This window comes from Anomaloglossus baeobatrachus, chromosome 5 (assembly GCF_048569485.1).
Source record: "Anomaloglossus baeobatrachus isolate aAnoBae1 chromosome 5, aAnoBae1.hap1, whole genome shotgun sequence".
Classification (NCBI taxonomy): domain Eukaryota; kingdom Metazoa; phylum Chordata; class Amphibia; order Anura; family Aromobatidae; genus Anomaloglossus; species Anomaloglossus baeobatrachus.
Genome location: NC_134357.1, coordinates 41,417,681 through 41,441,600, shown reverse-complemented (window position 1 = coordinate 41,441,600; position 23,920 = coordinate 41,417,681). Strand labels below are relative to the sequence as shown.

Sequence of the window (23,920 nt, the reverse complement as noted above, 5' to 3'; positions counted from 1 at the left end):
ACTCAGCATTCTTAATCGTGATGATTAATTGAACACATGGATAGTGTTTTCAACGCGTTTCAGGTGTACTCAGCACCATTAATCATGATAATTGATGGAACACATGGATAGTGTTTTCAACGCGTTTCAGGTATACTCAGCAACATTAATCATGATGATTGATGGAACACATGGATAGTGTTTTCAACGCGTTTCAGGTATACTCAGCAATATTAATCATGATGATTGATGGAACACATGGATAGTGTTTTCAACGCGTTTCAGGTATACTCAGCAACATTAATCATGATGATTGATGGAACACATGGATAGTGTTTTCAACGCGTTTCAGGTGTACGCTTCATCCTTAATCATGATGTTAAGGGTGACGAGTATTCCTGAAACACGTTGACAATGCTATCCATGTGTTCAATGTCTGCCTTACGATGCAGTGTAAGTCAACTGGAATAAAGAAGATTTTGTATGTCAGAGCTGGACTTCTACCTCTTTTTTATTATTATTCTTAAGCTCTTCCTTAAAAATAATTACCCCAAAGAGGCAACACAGATAAGGCTACGTTCACACATCAGTTTTTTTCCATCAGGCACAATCCGGAAAAAAACAGATAAAACGGATCCAGCGCCGGATTATTCCCCATTGATTTGTATTAGCGCCGGATTGTGCCTGATGGCCTTGCGTTGCATCCGGCTTTTGACGGATTCGGCGTAATTACTCAATGCGGCGGCTGGATGGAATGTCTCATTGAACGTTTTTTGTCTCTGAAAAAAAACGTATCGTACCGGATCTGGCGCGATACGGCGTGATTTACAATAAAAAAAAACCTATGGACAACGGATCCGGCGCAATGCGGCAAAAACGGATGCGGCTGTCGGATCTGTTTTTTTAAACTGAGCATGCCCAATTTATTGTAAAAAATGGATCCAGCAAAAAAAAGGATGAAACGGATGCAAAAACGGATGCGCCAGATCTGTTTTTTGACGGATCCAGTATACCGTATCCGTTAAAAAAAAAAAGGATCCGGCGCATCGTTTTTGCATATTCTGCGCCGGATCCGTTGTATCAGGCACACGCTGGATTTTGCCTGATTCCAAAAAACTGATGTGTGAACATAGCCTAACAAAGGATATGCAACCGCGAACCCCGGACTAATCTGAAGGATACAGATTTTCAGATTTGCTACATTTTCAAATCAAACTTGCCTGAGCACTAGATTCTTCTCCTTCATCCCCGACACCTCTACTTGCTTGTAGCCTTGTATTATCGTTCTGGAAATAATGGGGGTGTTAATTATATGATCTGTGATAATAACGACTAACGAGCATTTTTTTATTTTTAATTTCATACAGTTTTTCAGACCATTGAATATCCGGGTAGCGCTGGTCGGTGTCGAAATCTGGAGCGATGCAGATAAATGTGCGATCACCCAGGATCCTTTCACCAGCCTTCACGAGTTCCTGGACTGGAGAAAACTGACATTACTACCTCTGAAGCCCCATGACAATGCACAGCTTGTAAGGTCTGCTCCTCCCCTCACTTCTCCAACTTATTTCTGCAGGGATAATACTGGGGGCTAGAGAGTATAATTATTAATTGGACACTTTGTATAATTTCATTACTCTCCTCTAGCCCATCAGTAATATTGATATAAACCCCAAGAACCATTGGCCATGAGGGAGGTTACCAATAAACCTTTTACCCGTCATAGACTTTCTGGAACAAAAATATATTAAAAGGGCTTGCCAAGGGCTAAGATATTGATGAGCATGATTATGAAGATTGATTCCATGATTGTTGACCTTCCATTATGAAGACTGATTCCATCATTGATGAGCATAATTATGAACATTGATTCCATGATTGTTGACCTTCCATTATGAAGATTGATTCCATCATTGATGAGCATGATTATGAAGATTGATTCCATGACTGTTGACCTTCCATTATGAAGATTGATTCCATCATTGATGAGCATGATTATGAAGATTGATTCCATGATTGTTGACCTTCCATTATGAAGACTGATTCCATCATTGATGAGCATGATTATGAAGATTGATTCCATGATTGTTGACCTTCCATTATGAAGACTGATTCCATCATTGATGAGCATAATTATGAAGATTGATTCCATGATTGTTGACCTTCCATTATGAAGACTGATTCCATCATTGATGAGCATGATTATGAAGATTGATTCCATGATTGTTGACCTTCCATTATGAAGACTGATTCCATCATTGATGAGCATAATTATGAACATTGATTCCATGATTGTTGACCTTCCATTATGAAGATTGATTCCATCATTGATGAGCATGATTATGAAGATTGATTCCATGACTGTTGACCTTCCATTATGAAGATTGATTCCATCATTGATGAGCATGATTATGAAGATTGATTCCATGATTGTTGACCTTCCATTATGAAGACTGATTCCATCATTGATGAGCATGATTATGAAGATTGATTCCATGATTGTTGACCTTCCATTATGAAGACTGATTCCATCATTGATGAGCATAATTATGAAGATTGATTCCATGATTGTTGACCTTCCATTATGAAGACTGATTCCATCATTGATGAGCATAATTATGAAGATTGATTCCATGATTGTTGACCCTCCAATTGATGACCTTCCATTAGAAAGGTCATCAATTTCAGATTCAACACCCGGGACCCCAATGATCAACTGTTACCAGGTCCCATGGCCATCGGAGGTACATAGTCTTCAGAGCCGAAACATCACAGCTCCATACACTGTAATGCCCGTTCACTGTAATGCCTGATCAGATTTTTTTCAATTCAATAGTAATAATTGAGCTGTAGAACCCAAGAATATAGTGTGATATGAACACAGTGAGTTGCAGAGACCGTGCACATTACGGAGCTGTATATGGTGTACACAGACAAATCATTGTGCAATTAGACACCCTCAGAATCGCTAGATCAATATCCCCCTGCAATCCATACTGTATATTCACTAATGTTACAATTACGTTTTTACTTTTTTCCAATTTGCATTGATTGTGTAGTTACAACATTCATTTCTATGATTAATGCCCTATAATTAGAGAAGCCTTCCTGACCTGCCTGCCATTATTAATAGTTCTCCTACCGTATTATCGCCGGCTCCACGGCTGCAGAATGCACCGTATCTAACATTACACGCCCGGTCATCCCCCAGGTAGTGATGGCTCATTTACACTCCTAGTTTGTGGTATCATTACTGCCAACAGTATAAATGTGAAGCAAAATAGTCCTCCGAAGGACGCAATGTAAAAACTTAGGGTGGTTATAACACAGAACATTTGGTGCCATATGGATATGGGGTGCAGTGGAAGATCCGGACGCCCTGTGCACTTGGCTCTGTTTAGGGAGCAGGTCTTTATGAGTGTATAGATATAACCCATGGGTAGGGGGATAGCGGTAGCAGTAGCACCCAGGCTCTGGTACATAGGGGACTAAATGTCCTCCACCACATAGGATTGCTTCTTTTACTGGGTACATGCATATTGTTACTTTTGGGGGGTGCTGGAAGGACACTCTAACATTGAAAGGAGCCATAGAAAGCCAGCAGGATAAATAGGGCACTGGAGTGAGCGAGGGGTAAAGATGGGGCACAGGAGGAAGCAAGAGATAAAGAAAGGGTGCAGGAGTGGAGGGAAAATGGGGTATAGACGGGCTACGGGAGAAGGGAACTAGATCGACAGGGTAAGGAAAAAGGGAAAGGGAAGAATAGACAGGGCATAGGAGAAGAGGGAAAAGTAGGGAAAGACAGTGCAGAAGGGAAGATAGTAATGTGGGGCACTGACAGGGCACACGAGAAAAGGAAAAAGAAGAGAATAGACTGAGTAGTAGAGAAGATGGAAAAGGTGGCATACACAGGACACAAGAGAAAAGGGAAAATCAGGACAAAGATTGGGCATAGGAAAAGAAGGGAAAAAGGGCATAGACAGGGCACAGAATAACAGAAACGTGGAAATAGGGCACAGGAGTAAGAAAAGGGGGTATAGGAACAGGGAAAAGTAGGCACAGACAAAATACAGGAGAAGAGGATAAAGCAGGCACAGACAATACAGGAAAACATAGTCTAAGGGGAAAACTTTTCTCCTTGCAGACACTGACACACCAATCTGGCTGCCAGTGGTGAGGGGTCTTATCGCTTCAGTGCTCCTCTGGGAAATATTCAAATTGTCTCTTCAGGGAGATGGAGACAAACTCTAGTGCCACCTATTGGAGGTAGCAATCCTAAAAGTCAAATGTGACCCTTTAACAAGCCTTTTCGTATGACTTAGGATTTATGCCAGATCAGAACCTCAATTTGCAGACTCATTATTTTGTGGTGATTGCCCCTCGTCAGTGCAAAGTATGAGACCTGATCTGTCTGTATGAGAAGATATATTGGGGTCTAAGGGGAAACCTTTTCTACTTGCGGAGAACGTTTAAAAAAGGGAAATAGGGCACAGGATAAGGGAGAAAAACAGAAAAGAAAAAAATGGGCATAGGAATGGCATAGGAGAAGAGATGAAAAGTGTCATAGACAAGGCACAGGAGAAGTTGTGAAATGGGAGAATATACAGGACACAGAAGAAGAGGTGAAAGGGGTCATAAACAGCACAGGAGAAGAGGTGATCGGGGACATACACAGGGCACAGGAGAAGAGGTGAAAGGGGCCATAGACAAGACACAGGAGAAGAGGTGAAAGGGGCCATAGACAAGACACAGGAGAAGAGGTGAAAGGGGCCATAGACAAGACACAGGAGAAGAGGTGAAAGGGGCCATAGACAGGACACAGGAGAAGGGGTGAAAGGGGCCATAGACAGGACACAGGAGAAGAGGTGAAAGGGGCCATAGACAGGACACAGGAGAAGGGGTGAAAGGGGCCATAGACAGGACACAGGAGAAGTGGTGAAAGGGGACATAGACAGGACACAGGAGAAGGGGTGAAAGGGGCCATAGAAAGGACACAGGAGAAGTGGTGAAAGGGGCCATAGAAAGGACACAGGAGAAGAGGTGAAAAGGGCCATAGAAAGGACACAGGAGAAGTGGTGAATGGGGCCATAGACAGGACACAGGAGAAGAGGTGAAAGGGTCCATAGACAGGACACAGGAGAAGAGGTGAAAAGGGCCATAGAAAGGACACAGGAGAAGAGGTGAAAGGGGCCATAGCCAGGACACAGGAGAAGGGGTGAATGGGGCTATAGACAGGACGCAGGAGAAGGGGTGAAAGGGCCATAGAAAGGACACAGGAGAAGAGGTGAAAGGGCCATAGAAAGGACACAGGAGAAGGGTTGAATGGGGCTATAGACAGGACACAGGAGAAGAGGTGAAAAGGGCCATAGAAAGGACACAGGAGAAGGGGTGAAAGGGGCCATAGACAGGACACAGGAGAAGAGGTGAAAGGGCCATAGAAAGGACACATGAGAAGAGATGAAAGGGGCTATAGACAGGACAGAAGAGAAGAGGTGAAAGGGGCCATAGACAGGACACAGGAGAAGAGGTGAAAGGGGTCATAGATAGGACACAGGAGAAGAGGTGAAAGGGGCCAGAGACAGGACACAGGAGAAGAGGTGAAAGGGGTCATAGATAGGGCACAAGAGAAGAGGTGAAAAGGGCCATAGACAGGACACAGGAGAAGAGGTAAAAAGGGCCATAGACAGGACACAGGAGAAGAGGTGAAAGGGGCCATAGATAGGACACAGGAGAAGAGGGGAAAGGGGCTATAGATAGGGCACAGGAGAAGAGGTGAAAGGGGTTATAGACAGGACACAGGAGAAGAGGTGAAAGGGGCTATAGACAAGGGACAGGAGAAGAGGTGAAAAGGGCCATAGACAGGACACAGGAGAAGAGGTGAAAGAGGCCATAGACAGGACACAGGAGAAGGGGAGAAAGGGGTTATAGACAGGACACAGGAGAAGAGGTGAAAGAGGCCATAGACAGGACACAGGAGAAGGGGAAAAAGGGGCTATAGACAGGACACAGGAGAAGAGGGGAAAGGGGCTATAGACAGGGCACAGGAGAAGAGGTGAAAGAAGCCATAGCCAGGACACAGGAGAAGGGGAGAAAGGGGCTATAGACAGGACACAGGAGAAGAGGGGAAAGGGGCTATACACAAGGCACAGGAGAAGAGGTGAAAGGGGCCATAGACAGGGCACAGGAGAAGAGGTGAAAAGGGAAAAGGGCCATAGGCAGGAGTAACATAGATGGGACACAGGTTGAAAAGGGAAAATGGGGCAGAGAATGGGCAATAGAAAAGATGTAGGGTGCAAAGGGCATCATACAGAGATAGCAGGAGGGAGAGCGGTCATGCAGTTAATAAGATACAGAAGGGATAGAGGCAAAGATGAGACCAAGGAAGAAGGAGCAAAGACCAACACAGGAGGGAGAGGGGACATAGATTAATCAAGGAAGATGTAGAGGGAACAAACACTGGGCATGTAAGGGGCTTCACACAGGAGTGAGAGGAGGGCAGAGACCGGACACAATAATAGGATATATGAGGTAGCGGTGATCGCAGACAGAAGGTCAGAACCGTCAGACGAACAGCAGCACATACACGACAAATACTGCAGAGGGGACATAGACCAGATACTTTTGGGAAAATTAACAGGATATAAGAAGGAGGCAGATGATATATTCTGCTGAATACACACAAGTACATGGAGCTTCCATAGATTGGGGTCAGGACACAGGAGGAGTATATATAAAATATAAAACAGATGCAGATACAAATAACCCTGAATGGCTATAAAGGCTGGTTATAATCAGCGCCTGCCTCCATGAACTCCGTCCGATCTCCTTATGGCGACTGAGCTCCTGAACTTTGCTTACTCGCAGCCTCCCCGGGTGAGGCTGCAGACAGAAGCCGTTAACATGGAGTTGGGAGCTTGGTGTGACAGCTCCCGGCGCTGCGCTGTGACCGGCCCTCTGCTTCACTGCCTTCATAACGGCGCTGACAAATATTTAAATGAATCCAGTGACAGCGCCATGCTAATGGGAGTTTGTAGAAATGAGATGTCTTTCCATTTCAGGAGGTTCTGTGTGAATAATGAAACGTTTTCTCCGCAGCATAACCAGCAGAACTAAATAGCGCGCTTCATATGTGATAATGGAAACTTGAGTGATGACAGTTACATTGAATAAAGTCACATCTCGCTTTATCTCTATCCTGTTTTTTTTTCTTTCTGCAGCGGGGTGCATTTCCAGGGTACAACCATTGGCATGGCACCAATCATGAGTATGTGCACTGCAGACAAATCAGGCGGCGTCGTGATGGTAAGAACGAAGGAACCTGCTACATTTTATATCCTTAATTTAAAGGGACACTCCATCTACATAAATTTATGCTGCTTGTGTGGATATTATGTGAGAAGAAAGTTCCAACATCCCGCTGCCCACGGGGGCAAAGTAGTGTGCGCACACTCTACATGGTGCAAAAAGGATGTAGGATCCATAGGATCTATTGTGGCGCTACCCACGGGGGAGCGCAGTGGTGAACCGACAGGACTACAGGACTACTCTCTTTAATTCCTCCATATTGGAAGACCTTAGAAATAAAGTTCAAGCTGCTTTGTGTTTTTGTAAAGTGCAGAAGAATACATAAGAAATCACTCCTACTACTGGTTCACTGCTCTTCACCTCTCACCCTGGACCCATGTTTCTTCCATTATTTTCATCTCTTGAGATGTAATTCTATTGTGATTACTTTACTTTAAGGGGGTCCCTTAGTTCTTGGGTTGTTTTTTTGTTTTGTTTTTGTTTTTAAGACTTTTATTGGCATAAAAGAAAGAATAAACAATACTCACCTCCCCATCCCTCTCATTCCAATACCAAGTTCCCGTTCATCTCCCTTGTATTCCTGGTCTCCTCTTAACTTGGAAAATGCTTCTTGGCCAATCACTATCTACAGAGGTGACCTGCCTTGGGCAGTGATTGGCTGAGATTCGGCATTTCCTGTTCGCTGAGATGGACCAGGAAGCAGAGACCGGCAGGAAACATCGGGAAAGAGATCACTGTAACTTTTTCTTTTTACCAGTTTGAGCCTTTAAAAAATAATTGAAATGATCAACCGCAAACCCCTTTATGGACTGCGATCCTGTCAGGGCTGAGGCCCACGCTACGTAAATACTTGCTTCTTAAAGCTAAATAATGATCTATAATGGATCAGTGGATCTTTAAACCAGCAAGATATATTTAACGTGCTACAAATATCTAATGCATATTAATAGGAAATGTCAAAACTCCGGTGTGACTTCACGAGCGCAACGTCGTGATTCACAGATGCTAATGAAGGACCCAGGCCTCTCCGCTTCTACCCCAGCCATGATGCCGCGCAGCAATTACATGCTGCTAATATCAGCTTCTCACGTTGTTTAACCCGTTCAGTGACCGCAGCACCAAAAATCACAACGAAAAGAAAGGTTATTGAGCAATCGTATCCAGCGCTTGTAATCACCTTGAGATTATTGGGGCAGAAAGGTGCAAATATGTCATCAGCTCTATCTGTGTGTGTTAAATGAAGCAGCTCTTCTCGGAGAAAAGTCATCAGGATCTAGTCATTCACTTAGAAGAGTGAGAGAGTGATTGCTATGTGTGGATTATAACAATTGTTGGAGACAGCTCGGCTGAATAATCAGGAAACTACGTGAACTTGGCCAAAGTGAAAGACGAGGCGAAGCATCGCGGTGTCCTAATGCTTACTTTTCGGAAAACTTAAAGGGGCATCTCCTCAGAAATGTTATGTCGGTAGGAAAGGTAAAAAATCTCTGGTCACTGTAGAGGATTGGTTTCCACTCAGTAGAGTAGGCCCATGCAGCCATCCTGCAACTTCCTATCACACGGAGTTTTGCACAAACTTCACCAACTGTCATGGCGGCATCAGGTTCTGTTCAGACTGCAGAGTCTGACACTCCTCCCAATGGTTTCTCTGGTATCTGGGATCAACACAGGCAGACTGAGGCATTGACCTGATGCATAGGCAGGTCAGCAAGAGTTAATCTCTGCAAGTCTATTTGCTTCTTTGATCACATGTTGTGGGGAGACCTATCACATCTGCTCCCCTCCTCTTTATGCTGGTTAAATCTTTCCACCCATGCCAGCTATAAATTTGTCTTTATTGGTCCGTGATGTGTTGTGCCTCAGACTCTCTGGTGAAAGTTGTGTTTCTTGCTTGGACCAGTTGTGGACTTTACCCCTGTTCTTTTGTAGCTTCTTTCCTGCTCTTGTTTTTACTCCTAAATTTCTTATTGTTTTTACCTTTGTGTGTGCGCTGTGTAACAGAGTTTTGGTTTTTCCTTATCTGACTTTATCTGTGGGTTTCATCACACTCCTATCCCGTCCATCCCTGGAGGGAAGGGGAGGGGACATTGGAACAGGACTGGTCAGGAGAAGGGCAAGGAAGGAGACTCAAGCATCTCCACCATGAGGAGTATCCCTGAGGTGATAGATAGCATAGGGCCCTCTAGCTTATTGGACAGCTTAGGACCCCAGTTCTTTGCTATCCCATAGTCATTGTGACACTTGTTTTTTCCCATCTTTTCGCTAGAATATGCAATCGTTATGCAAACTTTAGGAGCCCCAATGATTGTGACAGTTTTCCCCTGACCAGTGGCCCCATCCGGCCAACTGTTTGTGCAGGGAATTGTGGTTCAGTCAATGCACAGCCAGGTGATTCGGCAGGAAAAAGTAGTAGGGGGTATAGCTCTAAATCCCCACTGTGTTCCCCATCATTCTCTTAATCGGTGAGGATTCCATAGATCCAACCCATACTTTTAGTAAGTTACTGGGATATACAGCACTATTGATACCAGGGGTGTACACAGATAGAAGAGGGGCCCCTGTGCAAGAACAGTAGATGGGCCCTTTGCAATCCAATAATGTGGCAGGACCTGCTTGCTTCATTGGATTTGGAAATGGGCCCCCTTACCTCTTACGGCTGCACAGGTTGTACCAATAATATGAATACACCTGAGCAATATACCGATAATGAGAGGGCAGAACCTCAATGTATTACATTCTTAATGGAAATCGGCAACAAATAGGCTGCATCGGCGCACACCCTGATCTAGTTTGCAGAAACTAATTCTTATTAATATCTAAGGAGAGAGGAAAGAGATGTCCATATGTCATCGGTATTTTAAGGGGCCTTTCTTGTGCCTTATCTTTCCCAGCCATAAAAGACATCTCGTAAAAATGTTGATAGGGATGACCATCAGACTGGATCCCTATCTTTGAGGGAATGTAAAACTCTCCCATGTTTATCAAGAGTCAGCAAAGAAGATGAGAAAAGTAGGAGTCAAGAATTACCAAACACCAAGTAGTGGTTGGTGCAAAGAAATGTTTCGGCAATGGTTGATATCTTCTGCTCCTGCCTGGTGACCATTAGTAAGTCAACCGTGGCTTATTTGAAGGTCATCAGTGATCAGTAATATGGATGTCATGTGTGTGTAAATCGACTGTAACCAAGAGTAGGAATTCCGAAGAGACAGCCCAAGCGGCACCCTAGAAAGAGGAGCCCCTGGTGCTAGTTGGTCGCATCTCTTTTGCAAATGGGTGGAAAGAACGCACGCAGGACTAATCGCAGGAGAACATATTTGGGTAATTAAGTAGAAATTTGTCCAATGGAAAGGATTTGTAGACTGATACAAACATAAAGTTGTTCATTCCTGCCACCATATTTGCTATGAGACCTCATCACTTCCAATGTAGCCCTAGAAAAATAACCAACCGATCATTTTTTTCTCAAAAGCTGTTCATTATTTTTATGGGCCACGTTAGATTTTTTGGGAGAGCTGATGGGCCGACCCAACAATGGTTAGACTTGACCTAATGTGACCAAATTCTCTCTGCTTTACAGGACCATTCAGACAACCCACTTGGAGGGGCGGTCACCCTCGCTCACGAGATTGGACACAATTTTGGGATGAACCATGATACACTGGAACGAGGGTGCAACTGTAAAGGCTATGACAAGGGCGGCTGCATCATGACCCCATCCACTGCGTGAGTGATTACTTACGTATCCGTGTATATATCATTTCTTACCGTGAGTTGAGATTTAGGTGATTGGCACTTGATATGGAAATCGCAAGGTCTAAGCTACACCACATCCATGTTTGCTATACTGTAGGACTAACGGGCTGGCAAATGCAGCACTCCTCATTAAAGCGGTATTGGTCATTACAAACAATTGAATCACTGTGGAAATACATTATATTACTTTTTATAGCCAGTCCAGAGCTGAATTCATAATTCTGAAGGCTTTAGAGCTGAAATGTTTCAGTATTTCCTGTATGCTCTTTCGAATTATTAAGCTTTGAGATCTTTAGAGGGAATTTATTATAGAATTTGCATAATTTGAAAAGTGATGAAAAAGTGGGTTTGCGATTAACAGGATGAGTTTGGCCATCAACGCGCAACAAATTGACTAAACCGGACCAAAAAAACAACATAAATCTACGAGTGCTCATATTACGTGTATTATTTATTTTTTGGCTTGAAGGCAGGCTGAAGACAGATAAAAACCATATCCTGAAAAACACCCTTAAAGGGAAATAAGCGCTAGGGTTTTTCTATATAAGTGCATACAGTGCCATACTGGTGTTAGGATGGTGATTAAAATCATACCTTCACTTTTCAGATTGGATCTTTGATTGCAGAAAAAAATGTTCATAAAGGTCCAGAAACTGGTGTATTCAGTGATTGACGTGTGCACGTTTGTAGGTCGGGTCCTCTGAGTAAATTCCTCCTCCAGCATCCTCCCGGCTTTCCCCTTTGCTTAATTTAATTTTGCATTGTGCTGCCATTGCTTATGTTAGCGCATTGCTAGTGTTATGATATCTTCATTATACCGGTGCCAGAGTTAGCGCATGCACGTACCACGATCTCTGGCACCATATTATTGAAGATACTGTGGACTATAAGCCTCGTCAGCGCATGCGCAGATGTAAAAAAAATGAAATCTGCACATGCGCCAATACCACTTAGGCTGCTTTCATACTGCGTTATTACCTACGTTATTACCTACGTTCATCTGACCCCCCCGCAAAACAGGTTTCGTATGCATGACCCAACGGGGCCATTGACTGTAATAGTGCAAATGGAGTCATCGTGTGTTTTGTCTTGCACCACTTTCGGGCGTATTCCCTTTCAGCAGGCGAACACCCAGATGTAGTAGACTGCGTCTAAGTGTCCGCCTGCAGAAAGCGTATACGTCGAAAATGGTGCAAGACAGAGCACACGGTGACTCTGTCTGCACCATTGCAGTCAATTGCCACATCGGCGCATGCGTATGAAACCTGTTTTGCGAGGGGGTTTGGATGGAGGCTCCAACGGGACCAGTGAATGTAGTTAATAACGAAGTGTGAAAGGGCCCTTATAGTCTTCTCCACAGTGTCTTCAATAAAATGGCGCTGGAGATCGCGGTACGCGCATGCGCGGACTCCGGCACCGTTTTAATGAAAATATCATTACACTAGCAATGCTTATGAGTCACCAGTATCAGCAACGGCGACGCAAAATTTAAATAATGAAAAAAGGTAAGCCAGGAGGACACTGGAGGAAGAATTTACACAGAAGGCCCGGCCCAGTGCACACATAAATCACAGAATGCACCAGTTTCTGGACTTTTATGAAAGTTTTTTTCCTGCAATCAAAGATCCAATCCAATCACCATGCAGCGCCAGTATGACAATGCCTTTACTTTATATGGGAAGACCCTAGTGGTTAGTTCCCTTTAAATGGGGTTGTCCAAGATTAAGAAAAAAAACCAAATCATACACATTACTAATTTTTTTTTTTTCTCACTCCACCAGTGCTTTGGATGTTCGCAACGTTCTTTTTTTTTTCTTTTCTGGAATGATTACATACAATAAAGTCAGCGAATCATTGACCTTAGTGGTGATGCTTGCATGTTTGGAACCTGACTGGACAGTGATTGGCTGCAGTGCTCATTTGATGATGCTGCCTGTCATTACACCAGGAAAACTGAAAACAGACAGATGGACCAGGACCAGGATCACTGACTCATCAGTACTTGGAGGGGGGAGGTCAATTGGATACAATATCCAAAATAATAGTTGCACTCACGAAAAGGGAAGGGGGAAAAAATGGAAGGATGTACATGGTGAACATTGGAATGTGAATATGCATTACTGCCAAGAAAACATGAAAAATTCTTTTGAAAACAATCAGTTACTTTATAAATAAAAATGGCCAAATTTACTTCAGCCCAGTTACCACACCAAGGTGTAAATCTCATCTGGGTGTCGGCAATTCTTCTATTTTGTATAATAGGATACAAATCGACCCAAGTCAATGGGAAAACTTTAAGTACGCCAGAAAGGCAACCATACTTTTTTTTTAGTATTTTGCCATTGTTTGCTTTAAAAAAAGACTAGCGGTTTCTTAATTATTCAATGGAATTAATAGAAACTGAAAAATGGCAGTAAAAAAACAAAATCATGGGAAAACCCTTGAAAATACGATTGACTGGAAAAAAACATTCTGACAAAGCTTAGGAAACAATCGGGAAAAACTACACAAATAAAATTAAGAAATAAAAAAAAATTCCTGAAGCTTCTTTTTGCCTGGGTTTAAGCATTTTTTAAGGCGTTTTTGAAGCAAAAATTGGGTATTGGCATAGAAAATCTTTCTGGATCAGAAAACTTTACAAATCTCGTAACACCTTTAAAACTTTAAGTTGATGTTTAAGTTTTTGTGCCGAAGACTTCACCAAAAAGATTCCATAGCCTTCAAGAAATTTGAAAAACTCTTCAGAAAAAAAGAAAAACTTTAGAAACAAAAAAAAAGCGGTTTTCACTTGAAAATTTATCAGATTTATCCATCTCGCAAAAACTCTTAGGGGTACTTTGCACGCTGCGACATCGCTACTGCGATATCGTCGGGTCAAATCGAAAGTGACGCACATCCGATGCCGGTAACGATGTCGCAACGTGTAAAGCCTAGATGCGCCGATAAACGATCGCAAAAGCGTCGAAAATCAGTGATCTGTGTAGCGTCGGTCATTTTCATAATGTCACACCAATAGGAGATACGATGTTGTTCCTCGTTCCTGCGGCAGCGCACATCGCTGTGTGTGAAGCCGCAGGAGCAAGGAACATCTCCTTACCTGCCTCCATCGGCTATGCGGAAGGAAGGAGGTGGGCGGGATGTTTACGTCCCTCTCATCTCCGCCCCTCCGCTTCTATTGGCCGCTTGCCGTGTGTTGTCGCTGTGACGCCACACAACCCGCCCCCTTAGGAAGGAGGCGGGTCACCGGCCAGAGCGACATCGCAGGGCAGGTAAGTACATGTGAAGCTGCCGTAGCGATAATGTTCGCTACGGCAGCTATCACAAGAGATCGCAGCTGTGACGGGGGCGGGGACTATCGCGCTCGGCATCACAAGTGTCGCGGGCGGGGAGGAGGGTGTCAGCACACCGCGCTCACCCCTTCTGCTCGGGTCCGGCAGTTGCTCCTGGTGGCTCGAGCTGCGGGCCGGATCCCGGGGTGTCTCGAGCGACACTCCTCGCCCGTGAGTGAAAAGGGGGTTGTTTGTTGGGATTATAGTTCGTGACGCCACCCACGGTTGTGGTGATGGCACCACCGCTGCTCAGTGTGGGGGTCCCGGGGATGGTGATGGGAGCAGCCAGGTGTTGTGTTGCCCCTCCGTGGGTAGGGGTTGGTGATCCCGGGGCCCGGTGAAGAGATGCAAGGTGTAGGGCCTGGAGGGCGCAGGGACGCGGGGGCAGCGCTGTGCCTTGCGGCACTATGGTACTCACTCAGCCTGACACGGACACAGTTTGTACGGTAAACCAACGGCTGGTAGGACGGTCCCACAGACGGCTGCACCTGCACTCCCGGTAGGTGACGGTGACGTCTCTCTTCCTTGCACCTGTGTGGTCTGGTGGTATCGGTGGATTCCCTCCGGTTACCCGCTCCCCGACTGCAATCTGGGCCGGAGGAGCTCTACACTTTGCCCGCAGGCGCTGGCCCTGGGGAAACTGGTGCCTTGGCGGTGGCGGTGTCTCCCCGGTAATGGTCGGGCTGTTGCCGTCAATCGGGACTTTGTTGCTGGGGGATCTGCGTCCCCTTCGCTGACGGATTCGGCAAATTGGGCGACTCCTAGCCTTGCCGGGGTCCGAGAGGCCCCTGCCCTGGTGCTGACTGTCCTTCGGAACACTGCTCCAGACCACCGGGCACACAGCCAACGGGGTCCTTCCAGGAACTTCCGAACTGTCCCACTCCGGACAGTCACCGCCGTCGCTGACCTTGCTGTTCTAGCCCTACACACAGCTGGGCTCTCAGGCTTTTCCTTCTCTCTGCTCTGTCACCACTTCTTGCTTTCCTCCTTTTCCACTTTCCTTTCCTTCACTTTCACTTCTGGTTGTTTCCTCTAGCCCCTGCCTGGGCTACTCTGCTGTTCACTCAAGCTCCTCCTGAGCTAATCTCCTCTCTCCAGCTCTCCCCTGAGCTATCTGCACTCTTGCCCTTCCCGGGCTTTCTGCCTGGTTACTTCCTGCCTCCAGAGTTGTGAGCTCCTTGGTGGGCGGAGCCAACCGCCTGGCCCACCCCCTGGTGTGCATCACAGACTCCTGGAGGGAGGCAACAAGGATTTCTGGTTAGCAGATGTGCCTACCTGGAGTGTGGGGTGTAGTGGTGTTGTTATCTGTGTCCCCTGGCTTGCCCAGGGCGACACATTCCCCCTTAGCAAAATGCAGACCGTCCGCGGGCTGCCGTCCTACACCGGTTTTATTTTTCTGTAAAAGTGGATAACAAGGGTTAATCAAACATAAATAACATTTTTAATCATAAACTCTTCCCAAGATGGGAGGCACATTTTACTTTAAACGTTGCAACGGTGTACGGTCACGGTTTCCGCTCTCTCCCACCCAAGCAACCTGGCCCTGATGCTGCCCCTAAAACCCAGGCAGCACCCCTTGACCCACAGTCCAGCACAAGTCACCCGAGCGGGATCTGTCCTTCCCTCCAGAGGGTAGCCACCGGTCCCTTTGGTGGCTGGGCCCTGGCCTGCTCTGCTCAGGGCCCTCCCTCCAACCTGCCTCTCCGGAGGCGGCATTGCGGAAACGGTAACGGTACCCAACATATTTACAAGCCACTAACGTTTGTGGTTGCCCTGCAGAGTTCACGGGCTTGTCCATGGATAGTTCCCATGCATTTTAAACCTTTAACGGTCCCCACGGGGACAACGGTGCCGGCTCCTGCCGGTTGCAAATCACTGCAGCAAATCAGGTAACAAACTCGGGTAATCATTTTTCATCATTGCAGAACTTTCAAACACTTTCAAACTTTTTCAAACAACACTCCTTTACATTCGCGGACCCTTTTCATTCATAGAACGGTCTCCCTGTACCTAAGTGGGGGTCTACCTAGGTTGGAACGGGTGGACCTTCGGGGCCCGGTGTCAGTGGTACTAGACAGTGGGGTAGAGGGAACAATCGGTTCCTCCTCCCTGCTACAGTGTGGGGCAGGCGGAGGTGCAGGGGAGCTGGGTACAGGTGCATCCCTGGGCACTGGCACTAGTTCTGGCTCACGGTTGACCGCTTCCACTACTTCTTCATCCACGGGTTGTGGGAACAGTATCACTGGAAGTATCACCGCGCCGTTCTGTGTAGGCCAGTTTGCTGGGAAGTCACCCATTACAGTGTGGATTACCTCTGCTGCCTTTTCCACTGGTGGAGGAACCGGTACTTCGGCCTCTGCCTTCAGCGCTGGGGGGCATTTCTTTAGATGGTCCCGAGAAACTGTGGCCAGGGTGTCCCCTTGGTCACGACTGATCTGGTAGGTCTTCCCATTGTCCCACTCAGTGGGTTGTATGACGTAAGGGACTTGCTCCCACTGGTCATCCAGTTTGTGGGCTTTTCTCTTCCGTTTCAGCACCACATCTCCTGGCTGGAAAGGACCTGCAGGCGCCTTCTGGTTGAACCGGTGCTCTTGCTGTTCTCGACTTCGACTGAGGTTTTTCTCCACATACTCCTGGATTTGCCGGTACTGGGCCCTCCTCTGACTTTCCCACTCTGCTGTTGAAGGGAGTGCTTCCGGGGCTTCCAACCCCATCTCCAGATCCACCGGCAGGCGGCCAGGCCGAGCCCTCATCAGATACGCTGGGGTACACTTCGTCGAGTTGGTTGGGATGTTATTGTACATGTCGACCAAGTCGGGTAACTTTTCCGGCCACATGTTCCGTTCTTCCAGCGGTAGCGTCTTGAGGAGCCCCAGGACCAAGTGATTCATTTTCTCGCACATGCCGTTGGTTTGGGCGTGGTACGGAGTGGTCCGGATCTTCTTGCAGCCGTACAACTGGCAGAATTCGTGAAACACCTCTGCTTCAAAAGCCGGGCCCTGGTCAGTCAGCACCTTCTCGGGGTACCCATGAGGTCGGCAGAAATAAGCCTGGAACGCACGAGCAGCAGTTCGACCAGTCAGGTCCTTGACGGGGACTACCACCATAAACCTTGAGTAGTGGTCTACCATGGTCAATGCGTAGGTGTACCCACTTCGGCTAGGGGTGAGCTTAACATGGTCTAGGGCGACCAGTTCCAGCGGCTGATGGGTGACGATGGGATGTAACGGCGCCCTCTGGCTAGTCTCGTCCTTTCTCCTCAGCGTACAAGGACCGCACTCTCGACACCAGGCTTCCACCGATTCACGCATCCCACTCCAATAGAACCGCTCCCTCAACAGCATCTCCAGCTTCTTCCACCCGAAGTGGCCAGCACCATCATGGTATGCCCGCAGTACAGTAGCGACATCAGCCTGAGGAACGATTAACTGGCATATTTTCTCATGGGTCTTCGGGTTGATCAGCTCACGGTACAGCCTCCCTTGGTGTAGGTAAAGCCGTTTCCGTTCTTTCCACAAGCGTTGGGCTTCGGCTGGAGCGCTGGGGTCCATTCCCATGGCGCCTTGTTCCACCAGAGTCTTGACAAGGCGGACAGCCGGCGCTTGGTCCTGGGCGTCCTGCCACTCTTGACTGGGCCGCGGGTCCAGATCCACCCTTTGCTGACATACCTGTATCCTCTCAGTAGGCGGCTGGTGAAACGCAGGTAACTCAATCTCCTCGAGGTCGTCGTCCTCACACCCCTCTTCTGACAAATGGGGCATCCGGGAGAGTGCATCTGCATTGATGTTGACACGACCAGCTCGGTACTTTATGGTGAAATCATAGTTGGCTAACCGAGCTACCCACCGCTGCTCCAGCGCGCCCAACTTGGCCGTGTTCAGGTGAGTTAACGGATTGTTGTCCGTAAATGCGGTGAATTTTGCTGCCGCCAGGTAGTGGCGAAACCGCTCGGTGATAGCCCACACCAACGCCAATAGCTCGAGCTTGAAGGAGCTATAGTTCTCAGGGTTCCTTTCGGTCGGCCGGAGTTTCCGGCTGGCGTAGGCAATCACCTTCTCCTTTCCATCCTGGAGCTGGGACAAGACCGCTCCTAGCCCCACGTTACTGGCGTCCGTGTGGAGAATGAACGGGCGCCCATAGTCGGGGTACGCCAAGACCTCTTCTCCGGTCAAGGCCGCTTTCAACTGGCCAAAGGACTCTTCATGCTGGTCCTCCCACAACAGTGGGGCTACAATGGGTCAACCACCTTTGGTCTGTCCCACGAGGAGATCTTGCATGGGGGCAGCCATCTTCGTGTACCCCTTTATAAAACGCCGATAGTACCCCACCAGGCCCAGGAACTGCCTTACTTCCCTCACTGTGGTTGGTCTCGGCCAGCTCTGGATGGCAGTGATCTTCTCAGGGTCGGGGGCAACACCATCCGCACTCACCACATGTCCTAGATACTGTACCCTGGGTTTCAGCAGATGGCACTTCGAGGGCTTCAACTTCATCCCGAACTTGGCAAGGGACGCGAACACCTCGGCCAGGTGCTCCAGATGGGCTTCATACGTCTGGGAATAAACAATCACATCATCCAAATACAGCAGGACGGTCTCGAAGTTTAAATGTCCCAAACAGCACTCCATCAGCCGTTGGAAGGTCCCGGGGGCATTGCACAGCCCAAACGGCATGCTATTGAATTCGCAGAGCCCCATCGGGGTGGTGAAGGCGGTCTTCTCCCGGTCCTCGGGGGCCACGGCCACTTGCCAGTATCCGCTGGTGAGGTCAAGGGTCGAGAAGTAGTTTGCAGTTCTCAGTGCAGCCAAAGATTCTTCGATACGAGGCAAGGGATAGGCATCTTTATGGGTTATCTGGTTGATCTTCCGGTAGTCCACACACATCCGCATGGTACCATCTTTCTTCTTGACCAGTACCAACGGAGCGGCCCAGGGACTACAACTGTCCCGAATAACCCCTGCCTCCTTCATATTCTTCAACATATCTTTGGCACACTGGTAATGTGCAGGGGGAATAGGTCTATACCTCTCTTTGATAGGGGGATGTTCACCCGTGGGAATGTGGTGTTGGACCCCCTTGATCTGCCCAAAGTCTAGGGGGTGCTTACTGAAAACTTGTTCGTACTCCTGCACTACCCTGTGTACCCCTGCCCTGTGATGTGTAGGGGTATCATCAGTGCCCACATGTAGCTGTTGGTGCCACTCCTTGGTGTCCCCCTGGGGTGGGGAAGTGCTGGTGGTAGGTGGGAGTGTGGATGGACGGGCTTCCTGGATAGTGTGAGGGTCTAGGGTGAGCAGTTTGGCAATGGTGGCATACCGGGGGAGCCTGACTTCTTCCTCCCCACAGTTCAACACTCTCACAGGCACTCTCCCTTTCTTCACATCTACCACCCCTCGGGCGGCCACTACAGTGCGCCAGTGCTCGGAAGGCATGGGTTCCATCATCGCAGGGTAGTCACGCCCCTGAGGCCCTACTGCTGCCCTACACCAGATCATCATCTCACTCCTAGGGGGCACAGTCAATGGAGCAACATCCATCACTCGCACTCCACCAATCTCCCCTCCGGTTGAGCTTACATGCTGGCGGTACATCAGGGCGCGGATCTCACGCTGCACAGCCCTCTGCCGGCTCCCCGCCGCCGTGGCGGCTAGCCGTTGCAAAAGGTTCAACACATCAGCCATGCAGTGTTCCATCACATTGGTTCCCAGCACTATTTTCGGGTTATGATCACTGGGTTCATTCATGATCACAATCAGGCCCTGGTGTTGCAGTTCAGCTTGCCCCACTGTCATAGCCACTTCTTTATACCCCACCTGGGTCAATGGAAGTCCATTAGCGGCAATCAAATTTATACTAGGGTCTGGAGGCGCCAGCTCGTCTGTGGCCCAATACTGCTGGTACAAGGTATACGGTATGGTAGTTACCTGTGATCCAGTGTCCAGGAGAGCCATCACGGGTATGCCGTCCACAGCCACAGGGATGATAGGGCGGGCCCCGACATATCGGTCTCGCCAGTCCGGGGGGCCACGGTGTTCTACTCCTGAGGATTGGCCCGGGGCCCCAGGGGTTGCTCGTTTAACGGGCACTGTCGGTAAACATGGCCCGGCTTACGGCACTTGTAGCAGATTGGAAGTCTGCTCCGCGGGTTGGTAGTGCTTCTCCGCTGCATCCAGGGAACATCCTCGGGACTGTCAGCAAGCTGTATCTGTGCTGGGGGTTGAGGTCTGGTCAGAGGTTGTAGTGCAGCAAGGATTTTGGCAAGGTCTCCGTCCAGGCGACGGACCTGGGCTGCCAGTTCTTCCACTGTACTGCTCGAGGCTGCAGGTAGTAAGGAGGTTGGTTTGGCTGGGGCCGCCACAACGGGAGCTGTTTCGACGGGCCACGGGACGGGTTCCAGAATTTCAGCAGCTGGGGGCTGTAGTGCTTTGATAGCCCGCTCCTTTAACACGGCAAAGTCCACATCAGGGTGTTCCAGGGCCCACAGCCGGAGTTGTTTACGATCCTCAGGGGACCTCATCCCCTGCGCAAATTGCTCCACTAACATCTTGTTGCTATCCGCCTCATTAATAGAGTTCACCCGCTTCAGCGTGCGGAGGGCGGTCTGCAGACGTAGAGCATAGTCCCGAATGCTATCCCCAGCTCGCTGCCGGCACTGGTAAAACTGCATCCTCAGCTCAGCTTCTGTCCGGGTCTCGAAGGCAGTCTGTAGCTTCTCGAAGATGGTGGCTACAGAGAGCCGGTCCCCCTCGGCCCAGGTCTCCGCTTCCTGCTCCGCCGCACCGGTTAACTGGCCTAGCACTATCGCTGCACGTTGCTTATCAGTCAGGGGGTACAGCTCTAGCAACGGGTTAAGCTTTTTCCGGAAGGCCTGTAGGGCATCCGGTTTCCCGTCACACTGCGGTAGCCAGGCAGCTCCGGGCGCATAGGGCAAGGAAAACGGCATGACCTGAGCAAGCGCGGGGGCCGCGGCACCTCCCGCCAGTACGGCCGGGACCTGGGCAGGCCCATTCCCATCCGCGGGTGCCGCTGCGGCTGCGACCACCGCTCCTCCAGCGGCTCCGTCGGGCGCAGACATCTTGTTTCCGTCCCCCTTAGCTCTTTCCGGCCCCTCCTCTCTCGGGGCGGGGTTTTGGCCTTCGCGCTTCTACTGCTCGAGAAGACGCTCGAGCGGGAACTTTTCGCGCCAAAGATGGCGGCTTCTGAAATTTTTCTGCCGGATATCTCCGGCGGTCACAAGGCGCACCTCTACCTGACGGCAGAGCGGTAAGATCCTGTTCGTGACGCCAAGTTGTCGCGGGCGGGGAGGAGGGTGTCAGCACACCGCGCTCACCCCTTCTGCTCGGGTCCGGCAGTTGCTCCTGGTGGCTCGAGCTGCGGGCCGGATCCCGGGGTGTCTCGAGCGACACTCCTCGCCCGTGAGTGAAAAGGGGGTTGTTTGTTGGGATTATAGTTCGTGACGCCACCCACGGTTGTGGTGATGGCACCACCGCTGCTCAGTGTGGGGGTCCCGGGGATGGTGATGGGAGCAGCCAGGTGTTGTGTTGCCCCTCCGTGGGTAGGGGTTGGTGATCCCGGGGCCCGGTGAAGAGATGCAAGGTGTAGGGCCTGGAGGGCGCAGGGACGCGGGGGCAGCGCTGTGCCTTGCGGCACTATGGTACTCACTCAGCCTGACACGGACACAGTTTGTACGGTAAACCAACGGCTGGTAGGACGGTCCCACAGACGGCTGCACCTGCACTCCCGGTAGGTGACGGTGACGTCTCTCTTCCTTGCACCTGTGTGGTCTGGTGGTATCGGTGGATTCCCTCCGGTTACCCGCTCCCCGACTGCAATCTGGGCCGGAGGAGCTCTACACTTTGCCCGCAGGCGCTGGCCCTGGGGAAACTGGTGCCTTGGCGGTGGCGGTGTCTCCCCGGTAATGGTCGGGCTGTTGCCGTCAATCGGGACTTTGTTGCTGGGGGATCTGCGTCCCCTTCGCTGACGGATTCGGCAAATTGGGCGACTCCTAGCCTTGCCGGGGTCCGAGAGGCCCCTGCCCTGGTGCTGACTGTCCTTCGGAACACTGCTCCAGACCACCGGGCACACAGCCAACGGGGTCCTTCCAGGAACTTCCGAACTGTCCCACTCCGGACAGTCACCGCCGTCGCTGACCTTGCTGTTCTAGCCCTACACACAGCTGGGCTCTCAGGCTTTTCCTTCTCTCTGCTCTGTCACCACTTCTTGCTTTCCTCCTTTTCCACTTTCCTTTCCTTCACTTTCACTTCTGGTTGTTTCCTCTAGCCCCTGCCTGGGCTACTCTGCTGTTCACTCAAGCTCCTCCTGAGCTAATCTCCTCTCTCCAGCTCTCCCCTGAGCTATCTGCACTCTTGCCCTTCCCGGGCTTTCTGCCTGGTTACTTCCTGCCTCCAGAGTTGTGAGCTCCTTGGTGGGCGGAGCCAACCGCCTGGCCCACCCCCTGGTGTGCATCACAGACTCCTGGAGGGAGGCAACAAGGATTTCTGGTTAGCAGATGTGCCTACCTGGAGTGTGGGGTGTAGTGGTGTTGTTATCTGTGTCCCCTGGCTTGCCCAGGGCGACACACAAGCATCGGCTTGCGATGTCGTAGTGTGCAAAGTACCCCTTAGTTTAATTTCTTTTGCTGTATCTTTGAGGCCACAGTTGTCAACTATCTCCGGCAGAGTTATGAATTCAGCTCTGAAGTATAATTCCGGCTGTAAGCTAAATGTAGTGTCATGTTGCCGTAACATTTCACGTAGGAAATGTTGAAATCTTCATAGATTCACTTGTAAAGCTTCTCTCATTCCAGTTTCTGGCTTTGTATCTATCGACAGGTTAATGTCACATTTTACATATCAACTCGCGAATACTAAAGATCTCACTTCAGCCCGTGCGTGCGTTGTATTTTTTTGCAGTAATTTCCCCATAAGATCCCTGACACGGCGGTTTAGCGATGCTGAAACACACTTGTTTTCATTACTGCCACTGCCATGAGCATCAGCAGGAGCAGAGAGCAGATATGTAATCATGTAGAGGACTGTGATTAAGACAGAGAGGGGCGATGTCAGTGTTTTATTTAAAGAAATCGGCTGCTTTTGAAGTGCGCCACCAAATATATATTCCTGTCAAACTGGCAGAAAATACATTTTGCCGGGGGAGTAACAGGATCAGTGGTAAATTAATTGCTATGATACCATCCAAATTTAACATCAGTGACAAAACGTGCTCGACCCCCGACCCACACAACACACGGGGGCTTAGTGGACTCGGGGAACATACAGCCAGAGCGTCTTCAAGACATCCAGACATCACTGAGATATAAAATGTGCTTGTGTCATTTGTCTCTGGGATGTTAGTTCTTTATCTTCGATGCTTCACTTCCTGAACCTCGTTTCATAGATAATGTGATAAATTTAGAATTCACTGTATTTAATATTGATGTTATATCTACAGGAAGTGGGGGCGGGGCTTTGTATATCTATAGGAAGTGGGGGCGGGGCTTTGCATAGCTACAGGAAGTGGGGGTGGGGCTTTGTATATCTACAGGAAGTGGGTGC

At 48.8% G+C, this 23,920-nt stretch overlaps 1 protein-coding gene across 2 annotated transcripts in view; it reads left to right on the top strand.

Annotated features, from left to right (window-relative positions):
• The window catches only part of ADAM12 (ADAM metallopeptidase domain 12), a 779,249-nt gene that overhangs the window by 500,438 nt on the left and 254,891 nt on the right, over positions 1-23,920 (top strand). For both annotated transcript variants that reach the window (XM_075348446.1, XM_075348445.1), the window contains exons 9-11: positions 1,347-1,516; positions 7,197-7,281; positions 10,862-11,007. In XM_075348446.1, the coding sequence (XP_075204561.1) occupies positions 1,347-1,516; positions 7,197-7,281; positions 10,862-11,007 (401 nt within the window). The remainder of the gene's footprint in view (positions 1-1,346; positions 1,517-7,196; positions 7,282-10,861; positions 11,008-23,920) is intronic.